Source organism: Phyllostomus hastatus, unplaced genomic scaffold, assembly GCF_019186645.2.
Source record: "Phyllostomus hastatus isolate PE091 unplaced genomic scaffold, TTU_PhHast_1.1 phas_contig_40, whole genome shotgun sequence".
NCBI lineage: Eukaryota > Metazoa > Chordata > Mammalia > Chiroptera > Phyllostomidae > Phyllostomus > Phyllostomus hastatus.
In genome coordinates, this window is record NW_025333872.1 from 26,799,664 (window position 1) to 26,824,246 (window position 24,583).

The 24,583-nt window shown below is 35.9% G+C and overlaps 1 protein-coding gene across 1 annotated transcript in view; it reads left to right on the forward strand.

Moving 5' to 3' along the window:
* The window catches only part of COL19A1 (collagen type XIX alpha 1 chain), a 330,577-nt gene that overhangs the window by 180,156 nt on the left and 125,838 nt on the right, over positions 1–24,583 (forward strand). Inside the window, exon 15 of the mRNA XM_045843183.1 lies at positions 8,574–8,627. Coding sequence (XP_045699139.1) covers positions 8,574–8,627 — 54 coding nt within the window. The remainder of the gene's footprint in view (positions 1–8,573; positions 8,628–24,583) is intronic.

The window sequence follows — 24,583 nt, forward strand, 5'->3', positions numbered from 1 at the left end:
TTGAACATTGACTTTTCCATTGTCTATACACTTACAGTATTAAGATCTGAATCTTCCTGAGGAAAATGGATGCCTCCAGCACAAAGGAGAAAGGCCAGCAGAAAGAAGTTAAAAGGAGAAGAGTACTTTAATATATGTTTTTAATATCTTTAAAATTTCTTTATTACTGTAGGGAGCATTTTACCCTGTTCAAAGTTTGGTTTTCACCAGTGTACTCAATTGCAACTTACTTAGCTTGATACTATATAAACCATCTCCATAGTTACCTGTATTAAATACGTAGGTCTTTCGTGTGGTGTGGGAGTATCTCTTATTGATTTATGTTTTAACCCAGAAATTACTAGATTATTTCCTTCAGTCTAGTCATTTGTGTTGCATAACCCAAATGCAAAAAATTATTGATGATATTCAATTTGGACTTACATTCCTATCATGCTGTCCATTCCTCAGAAAACATCAGAATACATTTAAAAGCAACCTCTGTGTAGAGTATTCCCTCTTTGTGCAATGGAACCATGTCTCCATGTGGCCACTGACCTATGGAAAATCCCATCTAAAAATACAGACTGTTATTTGATCAGACTAATCATTAAAACTGAATCAATCATATTCTCCCTCATAAATCATTAAGACATGATACAAATAGATTTAACAGACCATGACCTATCATTTTCTTTACTTGTCAACAGAACCTTGAGTTACCAGAAATCAAACCACTTCGTTTATTAGGTTAGGGCCAAAATAAAGCAAATCTACATAGTGTTTCACGGGCGAGAATAATTATAAATATAAAAATGGCCAAAATATGAAATTACTCATGATGAATAAATGAAAATAAATCTAGAATAATTACCACATATGAAACTACATTATTTTAAAGGACATAAACATTTAAGTAACTTGATCAGTCCTATTTCTTGTTAATAAATTATTTGATTAGATTATTTAATCTCTTCAGTTCACATTGTTTTGTTTTGTTTTTTTCCAAAAACTACTTAATCCTCTTCACTGTGGGATAAATTAAAGAATTCAGGTTGTATTTCTTCCTCTAATGAAGGACAAACTCTTCCACAGAAGTATAAGAATTAAAAATAACTTGAAATATTTAGATATTAAGTGGGATTTGTTGATGAATAATGTAAGCTTCTAAATTGGAATTTCTTTAGCTATGACAATTAATGTTCTCACTACAGCAGAAGTATCAGGAGAAGTGTAAAGAATCAGAATCTTAGCAGTCATTCATCCATTTAACACTTACTAAATACAATCCATTATGCTAGATAATATGAAAAGTGGGAAGGAGCCAAGATTATATACAATTTACGAAGTGGAATGTCTCAAATAAGGGCAGAATTCATTGTTAGAGGAAAGTTTGTGGGAAGTACAGATGTCTTATGCTACAGCATTCCAAATTTATAGACTATATATTCTACTATTGAATTTATAATACTTTTAGTTCTATTGGTTGAGCCGGTAGTGACTCAAAACATATTTCAAAATCTATATAACAAAAAGAAATGTGATTTCTGAGTTCAGAAAACATAGGAAAAGATTATTGTTAAAATTTATCCCTGTAACAAAATAGGATCATAATTCATCATGTCTCACATCTAAAAATGCCACCAGGGCTTTCAAATGATAATTAAGTTTGGAAGGCACCACAAACGACCTCTATTTTTTAAGTTGTTGAAGGTGGGATCAAGTTGTCCATCCAGTTATAGAACCCGTTTACTGTGCATGATAGTGAAACATTCCTGTCTACACCAATATCTCATAGAGTATTCTTTCTAGACACATCTTATTCATCTCTCGTCAGTGTTAATGGGTAGGTTTGTAGAGCTGGGTTTTCTTTTCTTTTCTTTTTCTTTTTTTTGGTATGTGGAAGAGATTCTATTGTTCTGTATTTCAAAGACATTTATTTACTAGTGTTTACTGACAAGTTCTTATGATAAAATGATAGGCTTTTGAGATATAATATAGTATTTCTTTCCCCAAATACTTCCATGCCCTAAAGAAAATTCTGTGTAATGTCATTACAATTATGTGAAATAACATAAAACTGGTCACTTTAATTTATGAACACAGACAGTCTTAAATGCCACTTCTCAGAACTAATGAAAATCTCTTCTCATTACTGGACTACATGTCTATTATATTTTTACTTATTTGCTTTTTGTCATTTGTTCTGATGTCTCCAACTTATAAAATTGTTCCCATTGTTCTCATATTAACACATGAATTTTTTTATAAAAACAGATAAACTCTATTTTTAATTTTAATTTTATTTACTCTATTTGAATCACAGAAAATGCCCTAGTGGTATTTTAAGAATTTACTCAGTTTTTGCTTAAACTTATGTTTCCTCTATGAAGCATATTCTAAAGGAATAATCACAACACTTAAAATACACTTACTTACATAACATTTTTGTAGAAGTCAGTTTTAGGTGTCATATGATCCTCAACATTCCTGGCAAGGGAGTACAAGTATTACATTAAAATGAAACTACTTTTTTTTTTACTTCAGCTCCTTTCTTTGATCAAAAAGTTATGAACAAATCTTGCCTCTTTTTACAAGTGAATATGTGTTCAAATGCAATTAATCTACTCTATTAACTCTACTAAACATCTGCTGTGTTAAACACTTCAAAATTATGTTCTAAACCAGTTAATTGTAAGTAATTTCCCAGTTAAATATTTACATGAGCTTCCATGATGATAAGCTCCAGCCTGTCTGAAATAATCACCAGATTGTCCAGAGAGAACTATGTGAAATGTAACACAGTATAATAGCTATCCACTGGAACTTAAAATGGTTTAGCTGGATTGGACTGTTTTTGCATATTTTTATCCTAGCCAAACGAGGTAATAGCCTCATGAATTCCTTTATGGGTCAACATTTTTGTTGTCCAGAATTCCACTTAAAAAAAATGCCTGATAGACATATGCAGATGTTTGCATTGTAACTATTCTAAATACGTTCTCAAGTTTCTCTTTCTGAAAAAATAAACCTTTACATTTGTAGAATTTTAGGAATAACTCAATTTACAGTTATTTTCATAGCATCGTAAATAAATGGAAAAAGTAGGGAAAATGGACAGGCAATATTCTTTGGCAAATTTAATAAAAAAATAATGCACAGATTATGCAATATGCCATATGCACTTAAGGGAGGGAGTTACTTAAGGTATCATTTTCTTATTAAAAAATGATATGAATCTGTTAAATCTCAAGCAGTGGTCAAAGATTTAAATAAACCCCATAATCCCATAATAGAGATGATGTCATAGGTGGTAAATGATAATTCTTAAATGAACTCTAAAGCAGTTTTACTCTTAGTTATCATAGAATGGAATAATCACTTTATATGAGAAATGAAGACAAGATTGAAAGCTCCACAATGTGGTATTAAGTCCAAGTCCAAGTTTTGAAATGAATATGAGCATACAATGTCTGCCCAGAAACTACCCATCCATGTACTATGTAAAATATTATTGAAGAAGATATAAGATACAAGAAACATGGTATATAGGACAAAGATGTCTCAGTCCCCTTCAAAGTAGGCACCTTGGGACCTCACACAGTTCTTCTGGCATCTTTCCCACTGTTCAAAACACTCTGCAAAATCCTTTGTTGGAATCATCATCAGCTACCCCATCATATTTTCCTGAATCTCATGGACTGTCTGAAATATCTTCCATCTTCCCTTTCAAAGGTGATTTTAGTTTTGGGAAAAACCAGGAGTCACAGGGCACCAATTCTGGGCTGTAGGGGAGCTGAGTCATCTGGGTGATTTGGTGTTTCACCAAAAATTTCTTCATGAGACATGTTGAGTGAGTGGGCATGTTTTCATGATGAAGCTGTCAATCACCAGTTGCACATAGCTGTGGTCCTTTTTGTCAATCGCATCTCTCAACCAACAAACAAGTTTGAGGTAGAACTCCTTATTAATTGTTTGACCTGGAGGGGGATACTTCTGATGGACAATACCTTCCCAATCAAAAACACAGTTAACATGGTCTTGATCTTGCTGAGACTTTGCCACCTGCCTTCTTCGGGCTTGGAGAACCAGGTAACTCTCATTGGGATGACTGGGCCTTCCCTTCTGCATCATTGTCATGGACCTATGATTCATCTGCAGTTATGACCTTCTTGTGGAAATCTGTTTCATTGGTAGCAGTTTGAATCAAGTCATTAGCAACTGCAGCACAGTATTGCTTCTGTTCTGGTAGCAGAAGCTACAGAATGAATTTTGCCACAACACATTTTATGCCAAGACCCTGCATCAAAATCTTGGACACAGTAGATTTTGGAACCCCCAGATCAGCTTCTAGTTCTCATACTCTCAGTCACAGATCTGTGTTGGTTGCAGCCCATACACGTTCAACATTCTCAGGTGTTCTGCTTGTTGCAGGCCTTCCAGAATGTGGATCACCTTTTACAGATTCTTGACCATCTTTGAAGCATTTTTGCCACACTTTTATTTGTGTCACAATCATTACATCATCCCTGAAAGCCTCCTAAATTATTTGAATAGTTTCCATGGAGGAATGTTCAAGCTTAACACAAAACTTGGTGCAGATTTGTTGCTCTACTCACTCAGTCATTTTGAATTTGATGGCCACACAGTACACATGCTCACTCAATACCATGTACTGCTCCCACTGACTAGTACAGTGAAGTTGTCATTGTTCGCATGCACACATTCCAGTCCACTCTCCTTGGCTGCCAGGTTACATCGATGCCATGCAAACCATTCTCATTATATTAACTATAGATGGACTTTTTCTGGACAAAGCTCATCATATATGCAGCAGAAACCTGTTTCCTACCACCACCACCCACTATTACTCTATCTCAGCATTTTCTCTTATGTTCAATTGACCATTTATTGAGTCCCTTCTATAAGTGTAGTAGAAAGTAGAAAATAAATCTTCTATCCTCTAGAACTCATAGTTATTAAGAGAATAAGTAAAATACACATGTAATGGCATTTACAAGACCAGAATAAGAATGAATTAAGGGAGGGGCTCTGAGACAAATGCTGAGCTCTACCCAAGTTTAATTTAAGTAAACTACAGCTTCATTGTATCCATAATTTTTCTAGAAAGGGATAAATCCATTCTTAGACTTTACTAAATGAAAATAGTGAGCTAGATAATAAAGAATAGTCACCAAATTTTAATTTTTTGTGAAGAATGTGATTTTTCAACAGTAAGTTGACCTGTGTTTTACTAATGACAACATCAATATCATTTTCTTTGTAAATTTCAAATATTTTATAAAGACAGCTCAAAAATATGGCTAAGATTAAAAATTGGTCCTCCTGGCTGGCATAGCTCAGTGGATTGAGCTCGGGCTGCAAACCAAAGCATTGCAGGTTCGATTCCCAGTCAGGGCACATGCCTGGGTTGCAGGCCACGGCCCCCAGCAACCACACATTGATGTTTCTCTCTCTCTCTTTCTCCCTCCCTTCCCTCTCTAAAAATAAGTAAATAAAATCTTTTTTAAAAAGACTGGTAATAATAGAAATATTTGGGAATTTTTTTTTTAAATTGGTCCTAAATAATTTAAGTAGTAAATAATCCATTGGAGATTAAAAATAATGTCAGTTTTTTCATCAAATTCCTAAATGGGTCCTAGACTTAACATAGGTAAAGGTGGAAGGAGGATCTGGAATCATTAGGATCCAAGAGGTACAAAAGTGGGTTATGCATGGGAGCATACCTTATTTTACTACTTGGACTTTGCTCACAAAACATTCTCATAAATATGCTTTTAATCCATTGAATACATTTTAAATCAATTTTAATATTTTTGCATTATGTAGGCTTTTGTTATGTAACTTCTCCAAAAAGTTAAGAAGTGGAATTTTTATTACTCATATATGTGACTCAGAATTAATTGTGCTCCCTTGATGAATGTTTGGTGTGTGCGTGTTTTAATAGCTCATGTTTAAAAACACTGAAAAAGCTGTCAGCATTTGGATGGATGTCAAAAATGTTATATGTAAGTTTGATTATTCATGAAATGATAATAGTTTCCTAAGGGTAAGAGGGAGCATTTAATCTAGAGCCAAGATTGTGTCAGTCTTGTAAATAATGACGCAGCTCCCTGTAATTACATTATAATTAATACTTGGTATGTTTAGTTTTCAACATTTGTTTTCTTACACACATTAGGAATTCACCAGTCTTAAATTGGCCTAGTTAGCTAAGTTTCCTTGGTTATGTAACATTATAGCAACAAACAAAACTGATCACTTTTTTCATTAGGTTTTTATTCCTGCCTAAATTAGTAAACCATACACTCGCTATGTCTCTATAACATTAAATTTTTCCAAAAGTAGATAAAAGTAATTAAAATAATAAATACCTATACTTTATTAGTGTTTGTGGAGAAGTCAGAGAGATTTTGGTGGACACTGAGGATTGGTGAACTGTGCAGAATTTTTTTGTACTAATGCTTTTAGAAAATTAGTTTCAATAATTTATACTAAATCCTGACAATTTTAGTCAAATGAAAACTACCTTAATGAAAAATTAAATGTTTTTCTATTCAAAATAAAATTAGATATTAAAAGTATGCATGTTACACCATTATGAAAATTTAGGGGTTTTTTAAATATTTTATTTATTTATTTATTTTTTAGAGAGGGAAGGGAGGGGGAGAGAGAGAGAGAGAAACATTAATGTGCGGTTGCTGGGGGTCATGGCCTGCAACCCAGGCATTGTACCCTGACTGGGAATCGAACCTGCGACACTTTGGGAAAATTTAGTTTTGATTTAAAAAAAAGAAAACTGAATATATGCATGATAAGTAATTATGGGTCAGCACAAGCACATCTAATATTTCAGTTTAAAGGTAGCCATGACTTTTAAAGAAAAAGGTCATGGTATAACAATGAATCCTAACTATTTTAAATGGGGTAGTGAAAGAATGTTACTTCTGAAATGAATGTGATTTCAGATTTGTTTGAATATGCATTACTAGACTTCTCATTGATTCCAAGCCATTTAAGTCGTTTAAATTATGGTCAGTCACTCATAAATATTTGCAAAATCCTTTGAAAATTACTGCCTTTACTAGAAAACCTTTAGTAGAGTTAATTGGTTTCCTTACATGATTATTTTTACTCAGACATTAATAGACATGTGGCATGATGAATAAGACACAAATTCTACCTGTTATCCTTAGAGCCTTGTGAGAAAAACAAATCATTACATGGATAATCATTTAAATGAACTTGTGATAGGTCATTTAAAAGACAAGTATAAGGCATTACAAGACTGTGGAAAGTCGGAGAAGGTCAGGCTGGGTTTTCTTAAGATGAGTTTGGCTGTGATGTAGAGAATGGTAGGGTCTGTGTCTAGTGTCATCAGGAAACTCTTAGAGATAAGCAAGCAATATGCAATAATGGGAGCATTAGGACTAGATGTAGATGGATCCAAATATATTTTGGAGATACGTTGAAAGGTCTCTGGTCACTGGGTGTGAGAAAGAAATATGAGACAGGAAAGTAGGAAGGATGAGTTCTAGATTCCTGGCATGAGCACCAGGAGGATCTGGTGTGGATTTACTGAGTTGAGCAATGCTGGCAGAGGATCTAGTTTTGGAGAGGATGCTAAATTCACTCTTTGACATGCTAAATTTCTAATGCTCGTGAGATAGAAGAGTGGGTATGGTCACGCAAGCGGTGGATATGTGGTCTTCAGCTCAGATAATAAAGTGGGATTATACATTTTAGAATTACTGGTTTAGAGAATTCAAAGCCCACTGGCAAGAGAATATAAACTGAGAATAAAAAGAGCCTAAATCTCCCACATTTACAGGTTGAATAGGGAAGGAGGAAGACCAGGAGAGACAGAAAAAGCTGTCAGAAAGGTAACTGCTTAGCAATAACTGCTGAAGATTTTATAAAACCAGCAATAGTGTCATGGTGAATGGGAATTCTTGTGTAATGGTAACTATCTGTAAGAATCAGGAGACTTGACTTCCAGATTAACAACACTGGAGACTTCCCATCCCTTTTTTAATGATCTGATCAAATGATTATTTTCCCTACCACTTTATGAGAAAGTATTAAACAATGTCTATGATACCAAAAGTTAAATGTGAATAGACATACATTGAAGCCAATGTCACAACGTGTTTTCTTAGCAGATCCTTACAGAGCTGCTCTCAACCAAAATGTAGTTGTATTTATAGAATTTAAATATAGAAAGAGGCATTGTGTTTTTTGCTTGCAAACATTGCTACTATTTAGTTATGGTAGTTTGGTGTAATGTGATTGGTTCGGATCACATGGGAGTCCTCACTGGGGGTGAACATTGGGCCTCACCCCTGGTTTGGAGTCACCTTTTTTCCTCTTCTGGAGTATACTATATAGATAAACCAGTTGAAGATGGGTAATTCATCATTATTAATAGATTACATAGTTTAACCTTGGAAGAGCTCAAATCACTTTAAAAGTTTTGTTCAAACAGCAAAGTAGGTATTAATTTTCACAACATTCCTTGGGAGGCAGGTGTACACGAAACAGTCCATTAACATGTGCTTGCTCTTTCCTCACAGGGTTCCCTGGGGATTCAAGGCCCCCAAGGTCCACCGGGAAAAGAGGGTCAGAGGGTAAGTAAACTTGGAACAACTGGCAGGCATTACTAACTCAGGGCTTACTTATTTCTGACACTAACAGAAATAAAACCAAAATATAGCAAGCAGAGAAGCATAAGGAGAGTATCAGCTATCTGAAGGCTGAAATTTGAGATTTGAGATTTGGACAGAGACAATCCAGAAAATTCTATATATTTTCAAGATTGGCAGCACAAATGTAGAGATACAGTTTGAGTAAAATGACTTAACCGTAATTTGATCTAAAGTATATTTTCTCATATTTTAGGGTACTGAGTTAAGCTGTTATTTTTTTTTTAACAGTTGATGAGTATCATTGATCTGAACAAATGAATTCCAGCTTGTTTGTGAATTCTGTAAAGATTGTGGATATTAACTACATTCTTTAGCCAAATTAAATTATTAACATTAGTGATTCTTTGTAACTTCATATCATTACTATCTACTGCCTTTGAGATAAACTATGTAGAAAGTGAGTAAGTTGTACTTGCAGTTGGGAGAGCAACAATCCCTTTTGTCTCTGGTCCAGGGAATCTCATTAAACCCCTGCAGTGATAAGGTCCACTTCACTTGAACGTCAACTTCACTTGAACGTTTTTAGCAATGGGGTACCCTATTCTTGTGGCTTATTGTTACTATTACTATTTCCAGATCATTTTTTTATTTTGATTATTGTTCAAGTACAGTTTTCTGCCTTTTACTCCCATCCCAGCCTCAAATCATTTTTACATCTCAAAATATTTTATGTGTGCTTTCTCATATGAGTATTTTTCAACTTCTGTAACCTTACAGGTGAGGATTCTGTGACTCATAATGTTTAGATAACTTGTCTAAAGTGAAAGAGCTAATTAAAAGTAGAACCAGGACTTGAATTTGGGGCTTCCTACTCTTGATCCTATGTTCTTTTCCTTTGTTCCAGGATATTAACCCAAATCTGGCTTTTAGTCATTTTTCTTTATTATTCCTAGTCTGCTCTCTGGCAAATAAGTCTGTTGCCTCAAATGTATTAAAGTCCTTCACATATTTGAGGACCAGTGGTGTATTTTACCAAGGCTTACCTCTTACTGGATTAATAAAATTTCAATTCTCTTAATTCTTTTATCATATGAATTCCCAACCCACTAATATTCTGGTAGTCTTTCCTAGAAAACACCCATGGACCTTTGGGGCTGTCAGGAATGGGACTGATCATATGTGGTCTTACTGAGCATATGGTAAAATGTGACAAGTTTGCCCTGCACCATAGATACTATACATCCATTGCAGCCTAAGACTGAGCCAAGGTTTCTGTGTATGGTATTGTCCCATTTTCTTTTTCTTTTCTTTCCTTTTTTTTTTTTTTTTTGTAAACTAACTCCTTCCACTAGAGCAGCTCTGGTTTTATTGTTGTTTTTTTGTTGTGTATATGTGTGTGTGTGTGTTACAATTAATATTTGATTTGGAAAAAATGGACCAAGTGATATACAAGTCTTTTTAATTTTTAAAGTTCTATGTCCATTTTTTATCCCCAGTGATTAGTTTGCTGAACACAAAAGGAGTTAATAAGTGTGATGGCTAGGAAAATAAAAATTTTGTGAATAGTGATTAACATTTTATGGGCTATCTACAATGTGTTAAGTGCTTCATAATTATTATTTCATTTATTCCTCACAATAGCCCTATGAGGTACATTCTACTATAATCTTCATAGAAAAACTGAAATTTCTAAGCTATTTGGACAGGATACATGGCTAGTGGGTAGAACTATGCTATTTTGAAATTACGTACAAAGTATTCATACTTGGGTTCCAGTATCTCACACATGTGTATGATTGTGGTTTCCCCTTTAGTTCTCTAGCCTCTCTTCATTCAAGAGTCCAATAATCTACCTGAATCGAAGTTTTAAATAGTCTTACTTTAAAAAGTTAAAAATTACTTGTTAGACTTGTGCTTTGAAACTGTCTTAAGCATTTAACCCATTAAGGGCAGAGAACTAGATGAAATGACCTTAGGAAGTGAATTTCTAAGCTTCTTATTCTGTTTTCTCCTATTCTCACAATGATGCATCTAGGCCATGTTTCTGAATTACTTGTTGTCTCCTCATCCAGGGAATATTTTCCTACTAGTAACTACCCCTCCCTGGAAACTGAGTGAAAACTTGGACTCTCTAGGTCATATCCAAGGCATATAAGGAACCCATGCAACTCAGTAGCAAAGAAATCAATAACCCCATTTAAAAATGGGCAAAGGACCTGAATAGACATTTCTCAAAGGAAGGCATACAAATGGCTGACAGGGATATGAAAAGGTGCTCAGCATGGCTAATCATCAGGGAAATGGAAATCAAAACTACAATGAGATATCACACCTATTAGAATGGCTATTATCAAAAAGACAAAATATAGCACTTTCTACAGATAGTATAGGGATATCTATACTCCCACATTCATCACAACATTACTCACAATAGCCAAGGCATGGAAACAACCTAAATGTCTACTGACAAATGAATAAAGAAAGAAAAACATGCACATATGTATTTCCATGCGCATACAATGGAATATTACTCAGCCTTAAAAAAGAAGGAAATTCTGCCATTTGTGACAACATGGATGAAGCTGGAAGACATTGTGCTAAGTGAAATAAACCAGATACAGAAAGACAAATACTGGGTGTTCTCATATATGGAATCTAAAAATGTCTAATTAATACAAACAGAGAGTAGAAGGGTTGTTACTAGGGACTGAAGGAGGGAAATATGGAGACATTGGTAAGGGGTACAAAGTTTTAGCTATCCAAGATAAGTAAGTTATGGAGATCTAATGTACAGCATAGGTTAAAAATATTGTATTAAATACTTGGAATTTACCAAAATGGTAGACCTTAAGTGTTTTCACCACACATGAAAAAGGAAACTATGTGAAATGATGGATGGGTTAAATTAGCTTGACTGTGGTATCTCACAATGTATAAGTATATATCTACCATCAAAATATCCACTTTAAATATGTACAATTTTTAATTGTCAAATATAACTCAATAAAGCAGAAAATAATAATAAACAGGTTTTCAGTTATAACTCCCCAAAAAACAACGTATACTCCCTAGGTGGTTTGAGATGGCAGACCTGTGTGTGTGTGTGTGTATCTGAACATTTAACCTGAGATCTACCCTTTTAACCAATATTTAAGGGTACACTGCCCTTGCACTTTTGACTCATACTGACATGTGGTCAATTCAATGCTTCTTCTTTTTTGCTTTAATGAAAACTTCTGCCAAGTCAGATCTTCACCCATCCTGTTGTTCAGTTGCCTTTTTGGATCACAGAGTAGGAACAATCTGTGTCATTGTTAAATTTCATCTTTTGTATTTTAGTCCATAATATCATTCTATTGGTTGGACTTTTGGGGGCGTTTTCCAGTGAAACAGCTCCCAGCATTACATACCTCAAATTTTGATAAGCCTCTCCTCTAAGTATTCATTGAAATCATTAATAAATCCCAACTAGAACAGAGCCTGACAAGTCTATGTAACACTGCAAAGGCTGCCATCTTGTCTGCCATTGATGTTCTGTGGCATGATAATCAAATTATGAACAAATACATTTGAATTCTACCTCCTTGCCACCCACATTTCTTAATTTGGCCTATAAGATAATTATGAGAGTCTTTATCAGACTACCTGAAATTTAAAAAATTCAAATGTGGCTTTTTTAAAAACATTTTTTATTTCTTTTAAGATTTTATTTATTTATTTTTAGAGAGGTGGAAGGGAGGGAGAAATATCAATGTATGGTTGCCTCTCATGTGCCCACTACTGGGGACCCGGCCCACAACCCAGGCATGTGCCCTGACTGGGAATCAAACTGATGACCCTTTGGTTCACAGCCCAGCACTCAGTCCACTGAACCACACCAGCCAGGAACAAATGAAGTTTTTTAAAAATAATAATGCTTCGAATTGAAATGGTACCCTAGCAAAGCTAGGCCATTTCACAAGGCCAGTTAAAAAAAAAATTAAACTTATGCATTATTCATGATAATTGTGGAGGGATGTATTCAAATTGTGAAGTTCAACCACTATTTTACAGAAATTTACTCCATTTATAAATAGGTAGAGTCCAGATAATTTTATATTACTTTTATTTTCTCTTTTATGAAGAGTGTGACACAGTGTTAGAAACTAAAGAATAGAATATTAAAGATGCTGTTAGATAGATGTGGTTTGTCATTATTAGTTTTTTTTACAATTGTCATATTTATCAACAAAAGGTAGCTAGTGTAGATATTATTGACATTACCCACATTTCCAAATCATTATTTCCAAATATGCTCAGTGATTTATCCTACTTTACAAGCTACCATATTTTTCAGACTACAAGACCCACTCCCCCCCACCAAATTTGGGAGAAAAGTGGGGGGTGTCTCTTATAGTAATAATGTAGCTTACCTGGCTCACTAGTGGTGGGGGCGGGGAGGGATGGAGGTACACCAAGGTCAGAGGTTATTAAATATCTTGCCACATTTTTTGCTTCAAAAAATTTTTTTATCATCCTCCTGTAAAACCTAGGTACGTCTTATGGTTCAGTGCATCTTATAGTCCTAAAAATACAGTACTTGAAAGAGAAGCAAATTAATTTAAGAAATGAGTGTTCTTATATATTTACATTTAGATCCATATTAGTGCCACTACTTCTTCCCTATGCAAGAGTTAGGTAGAACTTGGCTCTTTTAGACATATAAATGTAATTGTGTGTATGTACAAACACTCACACATACATACACACATTCTTAAAGATAAGGCCAGGAACTTTTTCATTGAAGTTTGCATTAGAAAACAACACAAAAATCTATATTTAAAATTATTTTTATTGATCTATTGTCAAGAAACTTTTATGTTTTGATTACAGCTGTTTGACCAGGAAGGAATTGACTATTATTAAGTTTATTGTAATGAAATATAAAATGTGTGACAAGTCTAATATACTTCATTTCTAGGCATGATTTTTTAAGGAAAGCAGAGCATTTAATTTTAGACAAATTATTGATGTGTTAGTTTTCCTCAGTGGTTAAGTAGATAGTATCTTCTACTCTACCTCAATTGTGAGGTAACAATACCTCACAATTATGGTGAGTTTCAAATATGGGTATGGACATAAATATACTTTCAAAAATATCAAACATCATACTTGTTACTATTATTACTAATATTTTATTAAGGCATGAGAAGTCTGATTAATAAATTTTTATTCTCTTTACCCTTTGTGTAAAGAGAATTTTCTATAAGCACGATAAAAATATTATTTTCTTACAAGCAACACACCACAATGATGCAGACACTGGCCCGCAGTGCCCGTGTCATTATGGATGAAAGGAGACATTCACATGGACTACCGAGTCCAGTAGAGGAAAAGGGACAACATGGCTTTTCTCTCAAGGGGAGCAAAAGTCTTGGCCCTTCCCATGATAGGCTTTTATTGGGTTTCTCCACACATTACATGATCGTCCTCATTTACTATGCACAGGTTTGCTTTAGGTGGCTACCTTTTATAGAAAACAAAGGAGATGATGCTGCTAATCACATCACAGAAAAGGGATATTTGCAAATGAAAAGGCTAAAGTGGTTGAACTGGTTACACTCATCCTTGGAAGGTTTAGCATGGATTGTGGGAAGTTACTTTGCAATAAATGTCCTCAATTTAGGGTGAGGAAGTTTTTTGGCAAGAGCAAGACTCAAAGTGGCCTAGGCACATTGCAGGCCTGATTCCCCATGGGAGAACCTATCTGTGGGAATGGGTCCTATGCATTTCCGAGTGGGAGCTGGGCCCATGCCATGCAAAACGGTCTCCTACACCACAATTCTTGTCTGAGAATTTTATTAGTTGTTTTTATTCTTTTCATTGTCTTTTAAGCTGCTAAAGCTTAGATTATAAAGTGTTCATTAACAAAATATAGTAGTAGTAAGCTTCTTGCAATTAAAAACTGCTCTTAACTTCAACAACATTTGGTGGCGGTATATGTCTGAGATTTGCAGGCATTTTTTTAACATCCTGATATTCTGTTTTGAATCTTTTATATGCTATTAAATTTTTTTTTACTTTGTTATCTTTTTGAAGTCCTACAAGTAAAACACTTGGCTGGCCCATTTTTGTGTCTCACATCCTTTATAGATTAACAAAATATTTTAAAATTCAACTAATATTGAATATTGACCCTAAGCCACAGAGGAGAATTGCTGGAGAGCAATAGAGAAAAACACCACGGGCCATCAGCTACCTGGAGCCCAGGAGGATGTCCACTCTGTGATGAGGACAGAGGGCCCAGAAGGGACCAGGACATCACAGGGCCAAGAAATCACTAGAAGAGAGTTTCAAGGTGTAAGGAGGATTCAGAAGGATTTAAATGTGAAACAAAGTCGGGGAAGAGGTGATGGATAAGGAGAGAGGCGGTTGGAATTGGTGCCAGCTGAGAGAGGTTTTAGTTGGATAAGCGTTGGAAACGTAAAGTATAAGGAAAGGTATGAGAGAATCAGTGGGTGGACGTCGAGGAAGGAGAGGCAGCAGTGGGCAATCTGGTGGAGGGATGAGGCCGGGAACTTGATGGAAGCCCAGAGGAGTATCTTAGTGAAAAGTGGAGTACTCCAGGCAGCTGTAGTTCATGAGGACACCTCAAAGGAGCTAGCGCTTATAAACATTCCCTCTAAGATACAGATTCCTCTAGGGTTCTCTAATAGTCCTAATAGAACTCCCAAAATATAAAAAAAAATATTATTATTTTAACATAACCTTGGATTTTTCCTTTATACTTACATGAAGTACATGTCTGAATAATCTCAGGGTTGGTATAAATCTACCATGGTTTTTTTTCTTTTTTAAGAAATCTCTCTAGGTCTCTGAAAAAAAGGAAAAAAGAAAACATTTATTGGTGAATCAGCTATAATTACTTCCCCAAACAGAAACTTGTTTGGTTAGACCAAAATGACACCTCACTCTTGCATTCTGTTGCTGGATCCTAAACAGAACTGTTATGCTTTAAATTCCTTCAACTGTGCTCTCAGTTCAGCTTCCACACTTGTGCCTTTTTTTTTCTCTGTAGACAACAGCCATTCTCCGCCCCACCCCGCTTTTTTTCTTGCATCTCTAGGCATCTAACTCTCCTTCCAACATTTTTGTGTGTGCAGATTTTACTTTCCTTTGAAGTGTTTGCTCCAAGCCAGCTCTGAACCCTGTGTCTGGGGTCAGGATTCCTTGCATTCTAAACAGCACAGAGAACCTGAACACACTTAGCCCTCACCCTGATCTGGCTGTGTCTCTTTACTTCAGTCCAGGCTTGTTGGCAAAGGAACTGGGTCATATCTCCTCAACAAGTTAGTAATCTGACGGTCAGTCCTGCAAAATATGGGAGGGCAGGGCGGACAGTATGTCTGCTGGCTTCTTAGGGTACGAGCAACATGGGGTATAAAATGGAGGTTGCCACCTACGCTCTAGGGCCAGACAGTCTGAATTTAAGTCCCAGCTTTACCACCATTAGCTGTGTGGCCTTGGGCAAGTTCCTCAGCCTCTCTGTGCCTCAGTTTCCTCATTTAGAAAATGGAGATTCTGATAATCTCTACCCCACAGAGTTGTTATGAAGAGCATGCTATGTAGGAGTTAGTGATTGTCCTGATTTGCATCCCAGACTGATGATCTGAAGCTGTTTGAAGAAGGGAAGGAAGTATATAACCACAGAGTATTAGGACTGATTAAAGAGAATGTCTTAATTAGCCAAGAAAAATTATTTAAGGTAAAATGGCTGTTTTCACTACCACTCCATTGAACCCATTTTATTTAACTTTCACCTGAATTCTTACTTAACCTGTATGTCCATGCCCAGATTCTCACAGCCCAGAAGCTTTATGAGGCCTGGTATTGGTCCAGCTTCTTAATAGAATTAAGAATCTAAAAGCTTTTGTAAATGTGGAGTAGATTATGTTCTTTCCTTAAAGGAACCGAGATGAGGACTCGTGTCTTCATTGTGGAGTAGCTGTGCCCTTGATGCTTGTTTTGAGCATAAATTGTGTTGATTGTGGATACATTCAAGGTATTCATGGAAAAACACTGTGTTCTTCTTTTGGCTTATTTGTTTCTGAACTGATTTATATGATTTGCATAAGAAGACACAAGTAACATAATGTTCTAATAATTCCTGAGTTATATCAATCTCATTAGGAAAAAGGACATCAAAAGCACTGCTTCCGTTTTCACCTACTATGATAATGTGAGAGGACTCATCTAAGCAAACTTTTCCTTAAGCCCATTGGTTTTTACGAGACTTGATATATTTTTCAATGAAATTATATCCTGCTAGCCTCACTGTATTTAGTGAAATCTTCATAGAACACAGCAAGCCAGTAGATCAGGTCAGACCTGCCTCCCATATGTTAAAAAAAATATTTCTTCTCACTTTAGGATAGCTTATTAGGACAGTGCTAACCTCCCAGCTATAAAATGACCTCAGAGGTTCAATGAAGCAAGTTCAGGGCCTGGTAGAACCACTAACAATTGTCTGTATTGAAATTAAACTATGTTACATGGGTCTGAATTTTGGGGAGGAGACTTATGAAGGAAAGAATGAATAGCGATGAACTTTCAGCTCAGGAAGTAATTTTGTTAGTTGTACCTTAAGATTAGAAGGAAATAGAGTATTTTCTTCTTATCTTTATGTATTAAAACTGACACTGACCTGTAAAATGTACAGTGAGCATATTCAAAATTCTGTTCACTCACTAAAGCTATGACTAGTGTCCTTGTATCAAGAATTTGTACTGTTAACAGGAAAATTATTTTAAATAATGGTTTTAACTCTGGTCCTAGGTAAAACATAAATGTAAGGGGAAAGGCCTCTTTTTTGCTTGGATCCATATATAGATGTGCAAATATACATATTTAAAATAGCATTTTAGAGGTTCTGCATCCTACAATGAGCAGTTCATGTTTATTGCACCCATTTTAAACTTCTACCTTCCTTCCTGTGAAATTTCCTGAGGATGTCTCCTTGAGGATGCTTCAAGAGTATACAAGAGATATCAACTTTGAGCGTATCTGACATTTTTAATGGATCGCTGGGAAATTGTGTACTGTGTTCAGGTCCCAAGAGCTATTCAGCTTTTACCCAGCACCTTACTAGAATTTACAGAACTAATGAGATTCAGAAGATAAAAATGATCCAATCTACATTTATCCCTGTGTTTCTCTTTGCAGAGCTTCAAAACCTACTTTGGGGAACCTTCACTATCATTTTAGTGCCTTGTACTGCTGGCTTTGCCTTGCTCTCTTTAGCAACTCGTCGTTTAGGATTATCCAGTTATCCCTGGTTTAGATATGAGACTATTAAAATTAACACTTGTAAAAGGGCAATACTATATAATTGAGAAAACTCTTATTGAGTTAAATTAGCCATCTAGGGAGAAACATATACAGGGAGAAAAATAGTATAAATTCTACCGTATATTAAATTACATAATGGTTTATTTTGCATTTATATTTTCTTTGTATGAAGTACTACCTCTACTTGGAATGTTAGGCATTCAAACATTACAAGTATCTGTAACATTGTATATCACATGTACAGATTATGTACATTTGTAATCTGACTTTATTTAGTTCTTTTTTATGTACCTTGGGCGCTATATTTTGTATGTGTGTATAAATATAAAGGCTTCTATATGCTGCCATTGTTTTATTCCCTATTTCAGTGATTAAGTGATAAATCAGTATAGACTTTAAGAATTGCATAACAGTCTTCTTCCCTTTGTCATATGACACATTTCTCAAAGCAAAAATATATCATTTACAAATTAACTTCCTGTGCTAGTCCTAAGTGATAAGGTCCCAAATAGCATGTGATTTATTATTAAACATGTGGCTTCCCCATCAACTGTTTCATATATTTAGGTTTAATTTCATACTTGTGAGATTTCTTAATAGCATTTCAGAGTTCTTGTCAGATGCCCCCAAGACTTAGAATCAGAATTTCAGAAGACATTGAAAAGATTTCAAGGAATGATAGTGGTTCGCTTTATCTAAAAATTTGTACTTCACAGTTTTCTCCCAGTGCCCTGCACCCAGATACCCCTGCTCGTTCCAGTTCAGTGTTCCCAGCGCTACATCAAATACAGCTTCTAAAATAATGGAGTACAGAGGGAAGAAGAGAAAGCAGCTAATACATGTTAATGTCAAACAAATGTTCGCAAGGGAGTAGTTGTGTAGCAAGGACAAGAATCCTCCACTTTGCCTCACACTCTGTGGCAGGTGGGAAAGACAAGTCAAAGGAACAAGATGTTGGGATACAACTTCCTGCTCAGTCTAATTAGAGTCAGGTGAAAAAGAGACACAGTAGGAGATGCAGCCCAGACTTTGTGAGAATAGGCCATCCCTTAGGTGAAGCTAAATATCACAGCTAGTTAATGACCGTGTGCCCGTGGTGCACCGTGGTAAACTTCACTCTAATTAGTGCATCTCTGCAGTGCACTTGAGATGGAAGAGACAAGGGCCCTGGGAAGGAGGTAACAAATACATGTATAACTGGTAACCGATGTTTTTTGTTTCAGTAATACATATATAGGTTGTTAAACCACAAGGAGCTAGGGTTCTCATTCATTTAAATGAAGAGTCAAGCGACACTATTTGTGTAACAGAATAACTTTATAAACTCTATCTGTTATTTGGGTTAAGGAGGAAATGTTGCATGTTTCTCAAATAGGACGTGGGCACTGCCTGGCTTATGTGTATGAATAGAACCAAGAGTTGGTCTCTGCTGTGGGAGCAGCACCCCATCTCTTGGCAAGTCCTTCGAACTGAAGGTGCCTAGGCCCTGAGGCTTGGAGAGCCTGGGAGCTGCGTCAGAGAGAAGGGCCTGAGAGGAAGACCCATATCAGGGATATCAAATTCTTTACAGTTTTGAGCTGAAAGGGAACTGTCACACCACTCCTGTCTGCCAAATAAGGAAACTGAGGTCCAGAAACATTCAGCCATTCTCCAAGGCGGCAGGGCTACATCTGTCTTTAATTATTCTATGTAAGGAGGAGTACCCACTGTCTGTTTTGTGGTCCCATACTAAAATCTAGATTTGTATGTCTTTAAAATGGAAAATAGAAGAATTTAACCAAAGCTCTTTTATTTTTCTAGTTAAGGCCACACATTACTAAGGAACAAATGCACATAGGGACCACTGGCCCTTTTGGGTCCCCACATTTTGTAAAGAGTGCACATTCTGTCCCCTTGCCCTGCTTATCCTGCACCAACAGCTGGGAACCATGGCCTGGTCAGGGAGGATCAAGGGTGGGAGGCGGAGCTGCTCTTTATCAGCTGTAGGATTGGATTAATGTGTGACATCAGGCAAGTCACTCAAGATTCTCACCTAAATTTATCTGTTTCATCACAATTTAGCCCTTGAGGTATATAGTGGGATTAAGCCACAAGCATTTAGGAAGCAATCTAGTGACAGGTGTGCTAATAAAGAGTCTTATAAATATAAACTACTTAGTTACAGAAACATTGTAAGAGAATGGAAAAGCAGAAGACACTTTTCACCACAGTAGCAATATGCTAATGCTCCTGCATCAGTGTTTTTATTCAGTACATCACACTAAACACATTAGTAGCTGTTTGGTACATTTACTTTTGAAAATGTCGAGTACAAAGTTATTCATCCATTTGGGAGACAGTGAATGTGCATGTGGGTGGCTGCCAAAACCAATAATCATACATTATTAATCAATTTAGGAAATATTACCATACAAGTTTTCAAAAATGCAAAACATTTGGAACATGAAACATTTTTATGGCCTAATGACTTTGAAACCCAGCAAATTATGTTCATAATAAATAAGACCTTAACTTTGTAAAACTCCATAGTATTTTGAGTTACTTTAGGTGATAGCACAGAATTCTCAAAGCATGTTTAATTTGATAGCAGTTTAGTTTTTCAATGTGTTATATTTCAGTTCTCAGGGGAGAGTAGAGCTATTGAAAACACATGTAATCTATTTTGCAAAGTAAAATTGAGTTCCTGTTTTGTGTGAGGTACCATGTAAGTGGCTTAGGTTGGGTTTTCCTAAAACCATAACCTAGGATGGAAGTCCTGCGTGTGTGATTTTCAGAAGAAACCTGAAAAAAAAGTGAGGAAAGCAAAAACAGGAAGAAGAATAATACAGGCAATAACATGATTTCTGAAGTTTAGTCTTAGCCTGATCCCACTAGGCAATCGGGAGCATCACAGATGTTGTCCTACCTTGGGGGCAGGGGCTAGGCTTTAATACTCAACACCACACAGGGTCGGGATACAGGCCGTGCCTTCCCAGGTATCTCCAGCTCCTGTAGCCTAAGGCAGCCTCTGGAGAGGGGTGCAGGCAGAAGTCATTAGCAACCGATACTGGTGGTGGTTGGATACCAACCAAGCCTGGTACCCCTAGCATCTGTACCAGAGGTGGAATAAAACACCACCCTTAATATTACCAAACGAACATTCACAATGGCTTTTAGGAAGAAATGAAGACATAATGAAAGCTTCGATAATTTTAACTTCACCGTGAGAGGGTGTGTGTGTATGTGTGTTTTATTTTGGAGGAGATGACAGAACTCTTCTTTCAGTTCAATAAATAAGTAATAAGAGGCTAATCTCAGGTCACATTTATAAAAACAAAGTGAAGTGATCAGATGGGACAGACATCAAGGGGAAAGAATGAACAGAGAGACAAGGCAATGGACTTATATATCAAAGTTCTTACCGACATATCAAATCTGAACTGACAATTGTGCCTTTAACCAAAGTAGAAAACTCTGGAGGACAACATTCTTTTGGACAAGATGACTCAGTTCAGAACCTAAAACATTAGATATGCTGAAAGGACCTTCAAATGGAAATGTGCCAGCCCTTTAAAATCTGTGTTGAGATCGTACGGAAAAGGACAGAGTTTACTAGTAGGAAGTCATCAACCTATGGTGATAATTGAAACCACCAGAATGGTAGGGTGGCCAAGGGAGAGACTATAGAAAGAAAATCACTGAGGGCAGAACCTTGGAGTTAGTAGGTTGGGAGGTGAAAGAGAATGTTAAAAGTATGGAGAAATAAACGCTTTGAAAGGGGGGAGATGGTGAACTGATAGGAAATGCTTCAGAGGCATCAGGAAGATGGGTTTGAGGCAAAGCCATTGGTGATCTTGAATGAAGGTGGTTTCTAAGGGTGGCTGTTCTGGGTGGAGGTGGATGTGACATTTCACAGGTTGGGTCTTGGGAGTTGTAGTAAGTATTGTGAAAGGCAGAGGATGAGGGACTATTCTTTTCAGAGCTGGGATGTAAAGAGAGGTGGTGTAAGATCTCTTTGGAGAGCTCAAGAAGATTTGTTTTTTTGTAATTGAGTGTGTTTGTAAACTGAGGCAAGGAAGCCAATTACTAAGGAGAAACTGAAGTTGCAAGCAAGAGAAAATAATAATCCGGAAGTACCAGAGAGGATAGAAAAGGCACACATGTAAGTATGGATCAGCACCTCCGCCTTGAGGACTGTGGGAAGAGAGGAGGGGTGTTGGCACTCACCTGGAGCAAAGTAGGAATCAAGGCACTATGCATATTCATCTTGTCGACAGAAACATATCTATTTTATATATCTAATTTAATAAAGTTCTTGCCGTTTGTAAGAAGCATTGGTCTCAAAGTTGTTCATAGTTATCAGATCGCTACTACCTTCCTCCTTCATGAATAGCAAGCCCTATTTAGTCAAGCAAAAGCAGAGAGGATTACAGACATAGAGGAAGCCAGATTTAAAAATGGGGGAGAGGGGTGGAGCATTTGGAGAAAAAAAAGGTCTATTACTGCAATTTCAGAGTTTCGCTAGAATCTTGAAGCAACTGGTGGAAATGTAGGCATCTCTTTTCACCCTGTCTGTGCCTTTCTTCTCTTGTAAATTACCAGTAGTATCTTAGAAGAACAATTCTGTTATCAGCTATTTGTCTGAGTTCATTTATTTTCTTTTATAAATCAGTTTTGCTAGAATACTGTTCTAACTTCTTGGAAAACTTAGTTTTATTGGGATAATCTAAATAATGTCAGAGTAAAATATTACCAAATTTAAATTGTTCTTATCTTTATTGCTTTTGGCAATTTTCACTTTTTTATATCTCTGTTCACATTCTGTAAACTGTCATTTATTTTATCTCAAATGATGTAAAATTTCTGAAGCATGCTAATTAAGTATAACTCCTAAGCTAGGAAATGTCAAGAGACTAGTTTAACAGATAAGTGGTCCTGCCTGTGTATTTTAAATAAATCCTTGTGATTATAGTTATAAAATTTGTATAGTATACTGCTAACTTACTATGGGCTTAAAATATTTTTCAGTGGGAATTGATTAAAATAAATATGGTGTATTTCTTTGCATGGTTACCATAGAGATAAAAACCTTTTAAAATGGGGTGGCAAGGAATTACTACTTCAAAAGAATTTATGCTTCTAATTTAATGTTTAAAATGGTGCACTATTCCCTTTCTTTTTTATTTTGTCAAAATTGCATGACTTGAGTGTGTCTAATATACTTTTATTAGATAATTTCCAGGATAAGAAAAACTGAAGCAAAAATTAAATAGGTGAATTCCCCACAGCATTTAGTGTTATGAAGCTTTCATTTCTAATCTTTTATTCTTAAGAGTTGCAACAGTCTTAATTATCTCCCTCATGTTCCACCTCTATACTCCTTCTTTATATCTTGCTATTCAATTTCAAATCTAATTACCTGTAATGGTTTTTCTTAAAAACAAACAATTCATTGCCTCCCTTTTTTCTGCCACATCATTTCCAACAATTAGACATTTTCTAGTGATAACACAGCTCTCCAGATGAACAAGTTTATGAAATTTTCTCAGATTTTATTATTGTTCATGTTCAGATTTTATAAGTCTTGTAGACATCCCTTGAAAAATCAAAGCAAGACACTTTTGGATAATATTCTATGACTTCAATTGTTTTACCTAGTTTGATTCTGTTACAAAAATGTCAGCAGCATCACTTTCCAGAGACATTGACATGAGCTAAACCAGCCCTAAAACAGGTGATTAATCAAGTGGGGAAAAGTCAGCTAATGAAACAAGGCTGTTGTGAATGATGTGCCCACACCATCCCTGGGAGAACTATGTGATGGAGAAAAAGGAAAGGGTGACAAGATAAAAAAAAAATAGACCCTGCCTGACCTGCATTATCCTTACAATTACCCTTGTGTTTGTTTACTTTAAAAGCATAGTCTACTGTCTACCTAGTTAAAGGATTTGAAGGAAGGAGAAAAATTGAGAGGAATGTCCCCATGAAAGAGATGGGAATTAGTAAACCATGGGCGCTGTGCAGTACAATACTACCCAAGTGTGGTGATCCCAGTGTTACCAAGCCATAAAAAGTACAGAAAGTTAAAATACATGTTTAGAAGCTTTTAAAATAATTTAATATTGCCATGTTATCTAAGCATGTGCTTATTGGACCCATCCAGTAGGACAGACTATAAGTGAGTCACTGTGTTGTTGAACTCACATGGGGGGTCGCAGGGTGCTAGCCTCCCACAAGTCCTGAACAGTGGGGCCACGTCACAACACATGGCATTCTGAGATTGGCTTGTCAACTGTCGTGCATAAAAATCTAAGGAAATGTAATCATGTATTTTTATAAAGTATTATTTTAATTTTATCAGGTTAGGGAAGTAAAATTTGTAGTATTGATTGATTGATTGGCTGATATTTAACCTTAACTAACTGTTGGCAAAACAAGCTTCACGGGATTTTTTTTTTTACTGTATTTTCAGCACAAATAAACTAATGATGGTCATGGAAGTGTTTCCAAAGTAATGAAGAGCACAAGAATTGATACTAGCTTTACTGGGAAGTGTGGTCATTCATATAATGAGTTCAGTTCATTGACAGAGAAGCTTTAAATCATAGCATGTTATTTGTAGAGATAAATAG